Consider the following 14,935-nt stretch of genomic DNA (forward strand, 5'->3'; position numbering starts at 1 on the left):
ATTTTAAATATATCTTGTAGAATTGAGTGTCTAGACTTTTGAATTGAGTGTCTAGAATTTATTTTTGGAATATATTTGATTGGATTTAGTTTGGTATTTAACTTTATGTGAGCTTAAAATTTATAGAAAAGACGAATATATCGGTCCCGTGAATGTATATTAATTGTCTGTGTTTAAACTCTGACTCCGAATATCTCAAAAACTGTTCATAAAAACTTTGGGTCCATTATCTTCTTTTATCAGTATTTTTAAGACGAACCTTTTTCCAAATTTCAATCAATTTTGACCAAAATCATTTTGCTTCGCTTTTTATCTAGATTTTCATACAAACTTATTGTTTAGACATAAGTCTTATGGGCCTTTATGACTGAAGTCGAATTAGTTTGAACCTTTTTAAATATATCGAATAATATTTTGAAGGCCACTCTAAAATGGGTTAACCAGATGATCCGATTATTATATTTATAAATGGGAAAAATAATTAATTATAGCCTTATCTGTAGGTCATAAAAAAAATCATTAAAATATTTATTTTTGAAAACTGCGTAAAATAATTTTAGTAAGGGAAAAGCGACTAATTTGAAACAAAATAAATTATGACACTACTAGAAGTGTGGTCGATGGGATTTGTAATCCCTAACATAACAGCAACAACCTGCCTTTTCTCAAAGGGATTTTTTTAAACAAATAAAGACTAAAATTTTTAATCATGTTTTATCGCATTTTGAGTCTAGGCTTGGAACCTATTGCTTTAATGTTAGGACCATCTCAAAAGTAGGAATATTATTAAGTGTTTAAAATACCACAACGATTCTAAGCGCATAAACCTTTTTTAAATATTTCATAAAAATTTGCTATTATTTATATTATTTCTCTAGCCTGTTTTTTCCTGTCCACGCTAGATTTTCCTTACTTCTTGATCAAATTCCACGATTTACCACCTCATTTTAAATTTATCGTGCTGGCTAATGACGATAAAAATAGACTCACGATCTAAAATGTACCGCTTAGGAAATAACAGGCTAGAGAAATATTATTAAAATTAATTTTGTTCATTATGTAATTTTATGTAATAAAATTGCCTATAAGTGAAAAGAAAGTAAATTACTATTGATATTTTGTATTATATTATTTCTGTAGTCTTTTTTAGTTTTATAAATGCATGGAGTAAGAGTATTTTTAAGTATTTCGAAATCCCAAACATTTTAGGAAAATTCCTTAGGAAAATAGTGGGATCTATAACGTAGACACGGTCGGTAGATGTAATTAAAAATCAATTCTTTAACTTGAAATTCTTCAAGTTGAATAATTTTCTATTTTCCCCTATCTATTAATCACAGCAACTTTAGTATCAAGAAAGCTGGTTTTTTATTGATTATAGATACCTACGTCATTCGTTGAAAAAAAATGCATTTTTTTGTAAAAATTATTGTAAACATGATAAACATGAAGAAAAAAAAAGGGGCATGTGTGTATTGATTAATAAATATGCATAATCAAATGCAATTTCCTTATTTTTTCAAAAACAGACATAACAAAAATATAATATTTGAAAATAAAATTATCACTTTATATGAGTCATTAAAATTGGTATTGTTTGGTCAATGACCTAAAATTATTTATAATCGCCAAACGTTGGTCTTTTTTACATAATTTATTTACGTTCACATAATTAAATTTATAAAACGATCTGCCAAAAAATTCTTGATTCGATTACATTGTCTTAACATCTGTTTTTACATCATCGATCTCATTAAGGCATAGAGCCTAAAAGGCCGAGCGGTCTAAGGCGTTTGCCTTTGACTGTTTGTCCATTTAGACTTAGGTTGCGGGTTCGAATCCAGGCAGCGGCAGTGTGAACAATTTATAATTAATGGGAGTGCAGAATTGATCCCATTGTCGTCGCTTGGATAAGAACGAAGTAACCGACTCCACCCACATCAAAATGTAATTGGAAATATGTTTGTAATTAAATAAATAAAGATTAACAAATAATGATGTGGGTGGCCTCTGTTATAGGCGTATATGTCAGAGAAACGGAGGTTGGTTAAACCCCATTATTATTATTATTATTAAGGCATAGATTAATGTAACTCAAAGGATGGGAATAAACAATTTTTGGCAGAAACCAGTGCAACCTCTGGGAAAAATGGGAAAAAACACCCCTAAAACTATCCTTTTCACTTCTATATTACTGTTAGAATTATAATGAGGTTTTTTCCATTGGGCGCTTATTAAAGTCAAATACAATTATACTTCGAAAAATTTTAATATCTATGCCGTAACTAACGCTGAATGTAATTAAATAATTAAGCATTGTAAATGCCGTCGTCACGTATCGTACGATACAGGTCACTGCATAGGAAAGGAACGCATGCATAAACGATTCAATTCATTGGTCCGAAAAAAGTGTTTTGGAAAACCAAATTAAACACTTTAATTAATTAAAACTTTGCAAAACTTTTCGAGTGTCTGCTCTAAGTTTAATCTAAGCAATTTTTAGAAATTTTACATTTTATAAAATTGATAAATAGATAACATTTATTCTCAACCTTGAAAATAAAATGAGTGTTTAACCTCAAATAACTATTTCTTATATTATATTTATTTGCGACAATGACATTGAATTCATTCTGTTTGTTTAGAAATCGTTTTCTATTAAATACTACGAGGTGCTAAATATATTTACCAACTGTCATATTTTATATATAATTTCACTTCCTGGTACAAAGGAAAGGAAGTCTTAGACAAGCGCAAAAAAATCGAGACATTTTTTTAATCTCCAATTTCGATAACTCAGTATATAAGGTAATTTTAACCCAAAAAGTACAAAAATAGGGTGCATTTGTTGACTGGTCGAATAGTTTTTGAGATACGGACTAAAATCGATTCAAATATTACGATATCTCAGAAACCCTACAACTGGTGCGAATCATTGTTAATTGTACCAAAGACTATAGGATTCCTATGCTCTTTGAATTGTACATGAAAGTGAAGCTAGAACTACGAACGAGAAGTAATATTACCATTCGAGAATGTAATAAACAATTCGCAGGAGTTGTAAACACTATTTTTCAGGATTAGTTCTTTATTTCTGCACGATTTTCCGTGAAAAGATAAATAAGTAATCATCTATAGTGTGCTAGAAAAATTTATTTTTGTCTCGCGTTAATATTAAATTGCCAAGATAATTTACTTTTTGCATGCAACAACTTTTATTTAACTGATTTCACAAGTTTTTTCAAACTACTTGCAAAATAATCTTTTGAAAATTATTGACACGCACTTTTTGCAAACTGAACGTAGATTATAAATGCAAAAAAATATTATTCATTGATTATTACAAATCTATTTTCAAATATTTGCAATGTAAAGTAAATATTGATTGGAATTATAGGCTTTATCATAAAATTAAAATTATTATTAATTAATAGACTAACCACAATCACATTAAAAATTTATTAATCAAATATTATTAAACAGGGGATAATCCTGATGTCGAATTGGCCATATTACCCATAAAAAGGTAAAACTAGACTTGATACCATGACAAAATTTGAAAATGAAATTAAAATTGATCAAAAAACGAAGAACTTATAAGCAATCAAAGATTGCATTCAAAGGTTGTCCATTTCTTTTTATAAAACAAAGATATCCACGTATGACGTCACTAGTGGGTCTCTTCATCTTTGTTTAGGAATTTTAAGCGTTCATATTGATTGATTTGAATGAATTTTGATATTAATAAAAATAAAATACAGTGGATTCAATAAAAACGCGTCTGAGAAAAGTTAGGAATACAAGAGGTCAAATAATGACACTTGTATTGAAAATATTCCAATAATTCATTGTTTTGATTATTATTCATTATTTAAAAGTTCACATCCAGTCTGTTGAAATTGAAAATTGAAATGTACTTGATACTTGAAAAAAATGCTATTTAATGACAAACTTTCCAAAATTGACAGTCAATTATTCATATAATAAGAAAAACCTAGCCAAAATATTAAGTCATACGTGTTATTGGCTTTCGTGAAAAACGATGGTAAAGTTGCTAGTTTAAGGCGGGATATTACGATTAGGGAAACGAATATGTCAACAATTTTACCTAGACTCATACGAATGGATCGTCCTGTATAATAATTTACGATCATGAAATCACCTACAGCTTTTAATATAGTTAATTAATTTTAGCATTAAGTGATACTATTGTGCTTTTTATGATATTGATAAATAAATAATTAACATTTAAAATTTAAATAAAAAACTTAAAATATTTTTAAAAAAATGTATACTCATTGAGGATTGTGGGTATAAAATATTCATTTTATTATTTTTGTTTTCAGATATTTGATACGTTTAACAATTCACTATGGCAGAAGCTCATTCTGCTGTTGCATTTTCATTTTCTATCACTCACGAAGGATGGGATGTGAATTTCGATCGAGAGGTTTTACATTTAGTTTGGCAATCTGGTATTCGATCATGGAAAAAACGTTTAGGCAGATTTCATGTGAGTATTTTAATTTATTAATAGTATTAACCTCGACTCGCCAGTCTTTATTGTGAATGATAACTGAAATTATTCAGAGATTCGAATAAAATTATGCTACTCACTTTTTCCTCTTCGAAAATTGTAAGCGGGGCGTTCTCTTAGGGTCTATGGAATCTTATGAGTGATTTTTCAATAAATTCGGAAATCAGGGACTTATAAAAAATCAGCGAACTTGAGCTTCAAAAAAGAATTTTTTAATAGATAGAACGAAGTCTCAAACGTATATTTTGAATTATAAGTATGTATTTTCAATCTATGTATGTATGTCTGTTCCTTTGTGGCGCTCTAGAGGCCAAATTCTGAGCCGATTTTAACAATTTTACATCGAGCGATTTGTGTATTTAATACCTATTCAATGATTCCCTTCTTTTGTATGGTGGTCGCCATATTGAATTTACTGCCATATCTTCAGTGACACTCGCGTTTGGCCTGTAGTGGGTTACAAATGAACGCACATGCATACATACATATATAAACTAATAAACACATGAGCACTCCTTTGCGTCACACAGTCGGGTAAAAAGGAGTGCTTGCTTTTTTTTTCGACAAATAGCTGATTCGGTTTTGCCACACGAACCTTGAGCATGTTGTGTACAGAAAAATAAGACTTATCAGCCATGAGTAAAAAACTAATTTTAAATTTGTTTCTCATTTTTAGAATAGCGTACATAATGGAGTTTATCCAGCTCATTTATGGAGTTTATGGATTACTATGGGTATAGTGATGGCAGTCCATTTCTCAGGTTATAAAGTGCCTTATGATCTTGTCACAAAAGTTATGCCATTACTGCCGAGGTAAGTGTAATGAGATTGAAGTGTTATATATATTATTCTACTTTTCTAAAATACAATGACATCACTTATTGAACCATATTCGATTTTGGATGCGTGCTAAAATTAGTCTACACACATTCAAGTAAATCAAACCTGGAAAAGCGATAGCTTAATCGTGGAGTTTTTCACCTGAATTATTTTACTTAAAATTTAATAAATAATTGTAATTTCGTTTTCTTTCAGTGACTCAGTATCGTGGCAGTTAATCGGCTGTGCTATTGTCGCTTTGGCAATGTGGTTAACAGTGATATTTACAATTCGATACACCTTAAAACTATTATTAATGTACAAAGGATGGATGTACGAAGCAAGAGGTGCTGGTAGAAAAATATCATTAAAAACTAAATTATGGTTAGGTATTGTTAAGGTATTATCTGGTTGGAATACACCAAGATTATACAGCTTTCAAGGTTCTTTACCAAAATTACCTCTACCATCTGTACATGATACCACCAGACGTGTAAGTATCTACATGGTGGAACACAATTACTGATCGTAAGATATTGACAGCTTACGGTGACACTTTTTCTTGCTTCTGCCATTATTTTGGCTTAAAATTGTCATCTAGTGTGACAGAATCCGTTAATCTAACATCAGATTCATAATTAGCGACCAAAAATAGCTCTCAGATAACATTTTGGACCATAAATACGTAAAAATTGGGATCAAACATGGCACGATTGTTAGAATACGTGACAGAATTCATGTAATCTGACAACGAATTCATATTCAGCGTCTAAAAATACCTACTATCTGACAATTTTAAGTTAAAATAAACATTTTAAACAAATTTGGGCTACATATGCTCCGCGCTGGATATTGCTGGATGTCCTATGAAGACGTCGCAGTTTCATTAAAATCGGTGCTGTTCCCTAACTTTTCCTTTGCGTCCCGGCTTATTAGTTGTACTAAAATGAAATTTTTGTTTTCTTTTTAGTATTTAAGAAGTGTTCGACCATTAGTTGATGATGAAAATTACAAACGTTTAGAAAATTTAGCACAAGAATTCGAAAATGGTATTGGCAAAAAATTACAACGTTATTTAGTATTAAAATCATGGTGGTCAAGTAATTACGTATCCGATTGGTGGGAAGAATACGTATACCTAAGAGGACGATCACCATTAATGATTAACTCAAACTTCTATGGAATAGATGCTGTATTCATGCATCCATCAACAAATCAAGCAGCACGAGCTGCATCTTTTATAAATTCATGTTTAAACTATCGACGATTAATTGAACGACAAGAGCTACAACCAATTATGATCCAAGGAATGGTACCATTATGCTCATGGCAATACGAACGTATTTTTAATACAACACGTGTACCTGGTGTTGAATCTGATAAAATTATACATTATCAAGATTCAAATCATATTGTTGTCTATCATAAAGGACGATATTTCAAGGTTGTTATTTATAAAGGACGAATTTTAACACCATGCGAAATTGAATTGTAAGTAAATTGAAACATACAATTTTTTCGAATACTCGTAAGTTGTTGTGTAACTTAACTTCCAAGGAAAAACAAACTTATTACTTTATGTCAAATTTGAATCATTTTGAATCGAACTATCCAAAAATATTTGAATTTAAAACAGCTATAGAATTATTTCGAAATTATATTATTCGCACTATGGTATTTTAAAGCTAAGATGTCAGCGCTACGAGTAAAAAAATGTAAACCATATCTGTTAGAGTTAAGGCCCACTAGTAGTCGTCTAATTAAAATAAATTAAATCACGAGTGTTCGTAAATTTTAAACTGCCACTCAATTACATAAATTTTCGTTGAGCAAAAGTCCTTAAATTAAATCACTCAATAATTTTTGGATAATTAAGACCTCTACTGTTATTTGTGTAATGGAAAATAATATTTTTTTGAAATTTTGTTTTTAGACAGATTCAACAAATTTTAAATGATACTGTTGCACCATGTCCTGGTGAAGAAAAATTGGCTGCTTTAACTGCTGGTAATCGAACACATTGGGCTAATACTCGACAAAAATTCTTTAATAAAGGATTAAATAAAGCTTCATTGGATACAATTGAAAAAGCAGCGTTTGTTGTAGCATTAGACGATATTCCTTATGAATTTGACAAAAATGATCCTAGTAAATTAGATAATTATGGAAAAAATTTACTTCATGGAAAAGGCTATGATCGTTGGTTTGATAAATCGTTTACATTGTGTATTGGAACTAATGGCCGAGTAAGTTATTTCTATTTTACAATCTTTTAAATTGATTTTTAGCCGATTTTAAAAGCAATAGAAGATTCTTAATTAAGATTGTGTGCCTTTTTTTTAAAGAAATTTTAATGTGACCATATTCCGTCAAATAATTTTGAATCTAATTCATTGATTATTGAGAAAATAAATTGTTTTTCAAAGCAACTTCTTTCTAAGCAAGCGAACTTTTAAAGCCGTGCAATTATCTGTGCCTTTTGTAATTGTTGGCATCGATGTTATCGTAATTAATTCTTCCTTAATGTGCAGATTTAGTGGACGTCATTGCTAACGCCCGATGCAACGGACGCCTTATTTCTCCGTGATCATGACGTCAGTTGGCTGTGTAAACAAATGCGCTGAGTTTTTGTATGATAATTTAAACTTGTTAGTTTACACAGCCGTATGACGTAATAACATGGCGATTACTAAATGTTGTTAAGTTTTTAAAGTCGGTTGTTTAATTTGTAGAAAATTTAACTATTTTATAATAATTCAAGATTTGTTTCCCTTTTAGATTGGATTTAATGCTGAGCATTCTTGGTAAGCTTAAAATAATATGTAATTAATTGTGCTATTAATTTATACTAATAAAAGAATTTGCAAAAAATTTATTCGTTTTAGAGGCGTATTTAAATAAAATATTATATCTGATATTGGTAAGCGGTGTTAATATTTTATCACCCACAATAGCTTTTCGTTTTGTCTTTATTTTAATACGGCCTGTTTTCCATACATTTATTTTATAAAATCATAATATATAATTTTTTAAAGCATGTATTCTCATGTTTTCGAAAAAAAAAAAAAATTACATATTTTATTAAGTTGGTTATTTCGCTATATATCTTAAGTATTATGAATTTGATTCCTTCTGGGAGTGTTAGGAACTATTGGGAACTTAAAGTCTATATAGAAATTCATTAGTACCTTTCTAAAAAAGTACAAATGTTGATAGATGCATCACACAATAGGGAATATTCATGAAATTTAAATTTAGTTCAAATATTTTTCTTCCGTAACTTTAATGACTGGATATTTCAACTAAACCATTATTTTAGTAATTAATATCATATTAATTACTAAAATAATGGTTTAGTTGAAATGTGCAGCCCATAAAGATACGGAAAAAAAATATTTGAACCAAATTTAAATTTCATGTATATTCCCTATTGGGATGATTTCCAAATTTTGTTATCATTTCAGGTGAAGAATTCTTACTTCACAGACAGAAAATTTGACTGCATTTGAATTGACAAGAGTTTAGCGAATTACTTAATTTGATTTTAGCGAAATAATCACTTAAACAATTAAAATTGAAAATCTTATAGGATAAATAATTTTCATCAAAATTCGTTCATTGCATTTATTTTTAAATTATTTGTACCCGCTATCACCTTGTCAATAGTGGACAACATTTGTAGGCATTTAATTTTTTTATTTTTATCATTGACAATTTGTTAAACTAATCATATTCTAGGGCCGATGCTGCAGTTGCATCCCATTTATGGGAATGGGTTATGATGGAAGAAGCAATGCACAACCGGTAATTCAATACAATTCCAATCAATTTATTCACGTCTTCTCCATTCTCTTGCTTTACTTTTTGTATCTATTTATTTTCTTAGCTTTTTCTGTAGGTATGCAGTTGGTGTATGGTCCTACTTTGTAGGCATTTATTTGTATGGTAGCGGTACTCGCTAATGTATTTATTTATTTTTTTAACTTTATTTTTGCTTTATTCATTTAACATTATAATTATTTGGTTATGGTTATTCGTAGGGCTGATGCTCCCGTTATGGGACATTTATGGGAGTATGTTTTAGCCGATGAACATGTTGACCGGTAATTTTTTTTTACCTTTTTTTAAGTTTATTTTGATTTTTACTATTACTAGATTTTTCGCTTGCATTAGTAAAATATCAATTTGATTTTTTTTCATCAGTGAGTGATCCTGAGTAAATGATTCAGTCAATATAGACGAAAAAAAGGCCGGACCTGGAAAAAATTACAATACTGACTCTGAGGTTATAGATCGTTAGCGGGGCATGTAAATAACTTTAAAAAAAATTAAGAGAATTTTTCGTTCCGCTGTTTTTGAGAAAATCCAAAAAAATGGGAAAAAAAAATTTGGAATGCGTTTTTCTCGGAATCTATTGGTTTAAGGGAAAAGTTTTTCAAATAAAAAATGTAGAAGACATTGTCAGCTACATTTTATGTCATTGGAGCAACGTCATACGAGTTAAATTACAAAAAGCAGGTGGCGTTAAAGTATCAAAAAAGGGTTATTCACGATTTTCATTAAGAAAAAATGATGTTTTTGTAAAAGTGTAAATGAAAAAGTTGTTTGACTCAAAATTAGCTTCAACTTTTATTTAAACAATTTTTATGAAAAACTTACCGTTTCCGAGCTATAGTAAAACAATGTATGTTTAAAATAAACCAAGAAAATAAAAAGGAAATCAAGTACTCCTTTTCAAAATTTTAAAAAACTTAACTTTCAGATTTTTTAGCAAGCTGTATTTCAAAAACGGTAAGTTTTACAAAAAAATTGTCTAAATAAAAGTTGAAGCTAATTTTGAGTCAAACAACTTTTTTATTTACACTTTTACAAAAAAATCATTTTTTCTTAATGAAAACCGTGGAAAACCCTTTTTTTGATACTTTAACGCCACCTACTTTTTGTAATTTAACTCGTATGACGTTGCTCCAATGACATAAAATGTAGCTGACAGTGTCTTCTACATTTTTTATTTGAAAAACTTTTCCCTTAAATCAATAGATTCCGAGAAAAACGTATTCCAAATTTTTTTTTCCCATTTTTTTTGGATTTTCTCAAAAACAGGGGAACGAAAAATTCTCTTAATTTTTTTTTAAGTTATTTACATGCCCCCCTAACGATCTATAACCTCAGAGTCACTATTGTAATTTTTTCCAGTCAAAATGCCAGATTTACTGTACCAAAACAAAAGTTGCATTTTTAACGATAATGCTTTTTTACATCATAAATGCATTCTCTGTTAATTATTTACTTATTTTGATTAAAGACTGATGAAAAAAAGATGCCTGGGGAATTTTTTGCATTTGTAGAGCACGTTTTTCATTTTTTGTAAACACTTGCGAATTAATTTTAATTATAACACATTTTTATTTTTAATCAATTATGCTAACAATCATTATTGTAATAAAATCATTTTCAATCGTAAAAAGTATTTATTTAAAAATGAATATACAGGTACAGGGTGGACCATTTTAATCTATACACCTAAATATCTCGTTTAAAAAAACTTAAAAAGAAATTGCTTGATGGGAGATATAATGCTCTGACATCACATTAGACCTAGTTCTTCGGGTTTATTTAATGACAATTTAAATATAATCTGGCGTGCTCAAGTTAATTCACCTATACTAATTTAATCGTATACGCGTGCGTCTCTAAATTAAGAGCTTATATTTTGTGGAAGTACTTAGGAAGGGGTAAATCTTCCCCCCTTTGTTAACCTGACTCGCTCGAGTTACTCCCCAAATTATCTCTTGGACTCACCTACTATTTGTGCCACTTGAAATAAGTTGCTGGACTCTAGGTCCACTACATATAACTAACCCATTCCAAACAAATGCCAATATATTATTGGATACGTTTTTGCACGGTCCTTATGTCCAGTAACAAATTTTTGATGCAGTGGTATAGCTCGCCTTGGAGGGGTCCTGTATCAAAATTACTTGGGGGATCCAAATGAAGGATAAAGATTTATTGATTATAAGTTATCACTTCCTCCCAGAAATTGAGCTAACCAAACAATTCTAATTAAATATACACTTTTCTTACCTTTTTTTCGGCAAATTGATTTATTAAATCATCTATAGCTGAAGACGATTTCAGTTTTTCTAAAATTTCTGCCTCTATAAACAATAGTGACAAGTCTGAGAGCCGTTCCTGTCTCATTTTTACACACTTTAGGGGCCTCTGCAACCCGGGGGATCCGCATCATTGATACGGCGGTAGCTACGCCCCTGGTTCTATGATTATTAAATTTGATAGTATATTTCAATTTCTTTCATTAACAATTCATGTCAATGCAACTAAACTTTATTATTTTATTTTTTATGATGAATGGATTCAACAAAAAATTAACATATTTAAAAAAATGTATTTAGATATCTTGAAGATGGACATACTGTCGGTGCTCCACAATTATCTCCACCAACACCATTACATTTAAAATGGGAAATAAACGAAGAATGTCAAGAAGCTATAAATGTATCATTACAAGAAACAGCTGCATTAATTAAAGACATCGATTTACGAATATTAATGCACACTGCTTACGGTAAAGGTTTCATGAAAAAATGCCGTGTCAGTCCAGATGCATATATTCAAATGGCATTACAATTAGCATATTATCGTGACGCTGGTAAATTTAGTTTAACATATGAAGCATCAATGACACGATTATTTAGAGAAGGACGTACTGAAACTGTACGTCCATGTACAATTGAATCATCAGAATGGGTCAAAGCAATGCAAGATCCAAATTCAAATACTGAAGAACGTATAGAATTATTAAATAAAGCATGTTTACAACATCAAAAAGGTTATCAAGATGCCATGTGCGGTAAAGGCATTGATCGTCATCTATTTTGTTTGTATGTAGTATCCAAATATTTAGAAGTTGATTCACCATTTTTAAAAGAAGTATTAAGTGAACCATGGCGATTGTCCACATCACAAACGCCACATGGACAAACTGATAAAATGGATTTAAAGAAATATCCAAATTGTATATCGGCTGGTGGTGGTTTTGGACCAGTTGCCGATGATGGTTATGGTGTGTCGTATATTATTGCTGGTGAAGATATTTTATTCTTCCATATTTCAAATAAGATTAGCTCGCCACAAACAGTAAGTTTAAACTGTAAATTTTTTGTATGAACAACCTTAAATCTCTCCTATGAATTTGAAGCATCTCTTAAAATTACATTAGTTAACCCGTCATTACTCGAGTCAATCGTTCGGTAAACTTTAGTCGCGTGATGAGAGATTTTCTAGCACAACCTGAGTCCCTTTAACTTTGTAAATCATAACCTCTGATAATTTTATATAAATTTAAATTTTAATGCACTAGTTAATTAAAAATAGTTTGATTACGTGATTATTGAATGATCTTTGAGAGTGAAAATATTAGTACTGGAGTAAATCTAAGCAAAAAAAGGCTGTTATATGGATTAAAAGTTCGAGCAGTGAAACTTTGGGGTTTTTCTTTTCACATCAAAATAAGTATTTTTTTAAATTTTTTACTTTCCCGGAGTGGTGCAACATGTTTAAAAAACAAAATGGCGTCAAAAATGAAATTTTTTTCAGAAATTTTATCATTTTTATTTTATATTCGCAAAAGGAGGCATCGGTGCATATCCAAATTTGGTAGGTTTGTAGTCCATTTTAAGAACTACTCCTCATAATTTTTTGGTGGGGTTTCGTCTCTTCCCCTCCCAGTTATATATATATGTATACATACATATGGTAAAACAGTTCATTTGACTATAACTTGAAAAATATTCGATTGATTTTAATGAAACTAATATCAATAGTAGGTTTTATTACTTACAACTTTCGGTTAAAATTTTAGCGAAATCCGTTAAATAGTTCGGCCAAAATTTCCAATTTAGGGAATTGTTTAAAATGGCTGCCATTTTATGCCATTTTGTCCTACGAGGTTAAATTTTTTTTTAAATTGTAGCATTTTTTATTATCTTTCGATTTTATAATAAGTGGCTTACCCGTAAAATGACTCCTTGATCCATATTTTTGCGAAAAACGGAAAATTTAACACTTTCTGGAAATAATTGTTTGGGGGGTGTATGGACTGGCTTTGGGGGGTGTTTTTTGCTTTGGCATGAGAAAACTATTTTTAAAAGAGGTCTATTTGGTTTAAAGCAAAATTTTTAAGTTTTAACCCCCGCGCTGTAAGGGGGAAGGGGTGTATGGAATAAATGTATCTTAAAAAATTTTAAAAAGAGGTCAAAATAGTTTAAAATGCTAAAGTAACCCAAAATTTTAGATGCTTTTATTAATATAGCACTTTTTACAACACCCACCCCTTCCCCTCCCGCTTTCATATTTTTTGCAAATTCAAAATTTTTATGACGTATAAAGGTGTTTTTGGGGTCGCTGATCTCGAATTTTGCAATAGATTATCAAAAACAATTGTAATATTTTTAGGGGGTGTACTTATTTGGGCCAAAAGTTCGAGATCAGCGCCCCCAAAACCCCTTCATACGTCATAAAAATTTTGAATTTGCAAAAAATATGAAAGCGGGAGGGGAAGTGGTGGATGTTGTAAAAAGTGCTATATTAATAAAAGCATCTAAAATTTTGGGTTACTTTAGCATTTTAAACTATTTTGACCTCTTTTTAAAATCTTTTAAGATACATTTATTCCATACACCCCTTCCCCCTTACAGCGCGGGGGTTAAAACTTAAAAATTTTGCTTTAAACCAAATAGACCTCTTTTAAAAATAGTTTTCTCATGCCAAAGCAAAAAACACCCCCCAAAGCCAGTCCATACACCCCCCAAACAATTATTTCCAGAAAGTGTTAAATTTTCCGTTTTTCGCAAAAATATGGATCAAGGAGTCATTTTACGGGTAAGCCACTTATTATAAAATCGAAAGATAATAAAAAATGCTACAATTTAAAAAAAAATTTAACCTCGTAGGACAAAATGGCATAAAATGGCAGCCATTTTAAACAATTCCCTAAATTGGAAATTTTGGCCGAACTATTTAACGGATTTCGCTAAAATTTTAACCGAAAGTTGTAAGTAATAAAACCTACTATTGATATTAGTTTCATTAAAATCAATCGAATATTTTTCAAGTTATAGTCAAATGAACTGTTTTACCATATGTATGTATACATATATATATAACTGGGAGGGGAAGAGACGAAACCCCACCAAAAAATTATGAGGAGTAGTTCTTAAAATGGACTACAAACCTACCAAATTTGGATATGCACCGATGCCTCCTTTTGCGAATATAAAATAAAAATGATAAAATTTCTGAAAAAAATTTCATTTTTGACGCCATTTTGTTTTTTAAACATGTTGCACCACTCCGGGAAAGTAAAAAATTTAAAAAAATACTTATTTTGATGTGAAAAGAAAAACCCCAAAGTTTCACTGCTCGAACTTTTAATCCATACAGAAGGCGTAATTTCACTCTACTATAGAGCAAAGTACGACTTATATTAAACTAACGAAAGTATACAATCAGCCTCGACAATTTCCGAATTTAATATTTTTTTGCTTACACTTTTAC

At 30.1% G+C, this 14,935-nt stretch overlaps 1 protein-coding gene across 2 annotated transcripts in view; it reads left to right on the plus strand.

The window, feature by feature from the left end:
• Positions 1 to 14,935, plus strand: part of LOC123296817 (carnitine O-palmitoyltransferase 1, liver isoform) — a 44,625-nt gene that overhangs the window by 29,361 nt on the left and 329 nt on the right. Inside the window, exons 2-9 of one of the 2 annotated variants that reach the window (XM_044878479.1) lie at positions 4,347 to 4,513; positions 5,214 to 5,350; positions 5,573 to 5,849; positions 6,327 to 6,847; positions 7,290 to 7,602; positions 8,135 to 8,160; positions 9,095 to 9,160; positions 11,773 to 12,517. In XM_044878479.1, coding sequence (XP_044734414.1) covers positions 4,373 to 4,513; positions 5,214 to 5,350; positions 5,573 to 5,849; positions 6,327 to 6,847; positions 7,290 to 7,602; positions 8,135 to 8,160; positions 9,095 to 9,160; positions 11,773 to 12,517 — 2,226 coding nt within the window. In that variant the 5' untranslated portion in view covers positions 4,347 to 4,372. Of the gene's footprint in view, positions 1 to 4,346; positions 4,514 to 5,213; positions 5,351 to 5,572; positions 5,850 to 6,326; positions 6,848 to 7,289; positions 7,603 to 8,134; positions 8,161 to 9,094; positions 9,161 to 9,396; positions 9,460 to 11,772; positions 12,518 to 14,935 lie in introns of both variants that reach the window. The other variant, XM_044878480.1, reaches the window with a different exon arrangement.

The sequence above is a fragment of the Chrysoperla carnea genome, chromosome 3 (assembly GCF_905475395.1).
Source record: "Chrysoperla carnea chromosome 3, inChrCarn1.1, whole genome shotgun sequence".
NCBI classification, from domain to species: domain Eukaryota; kingdom Metazoa; phylum Arthropoda; class Insecta; order Neuroptera; family Chrysopidae; genus Chrysoperla; species Chrysoperla carnea.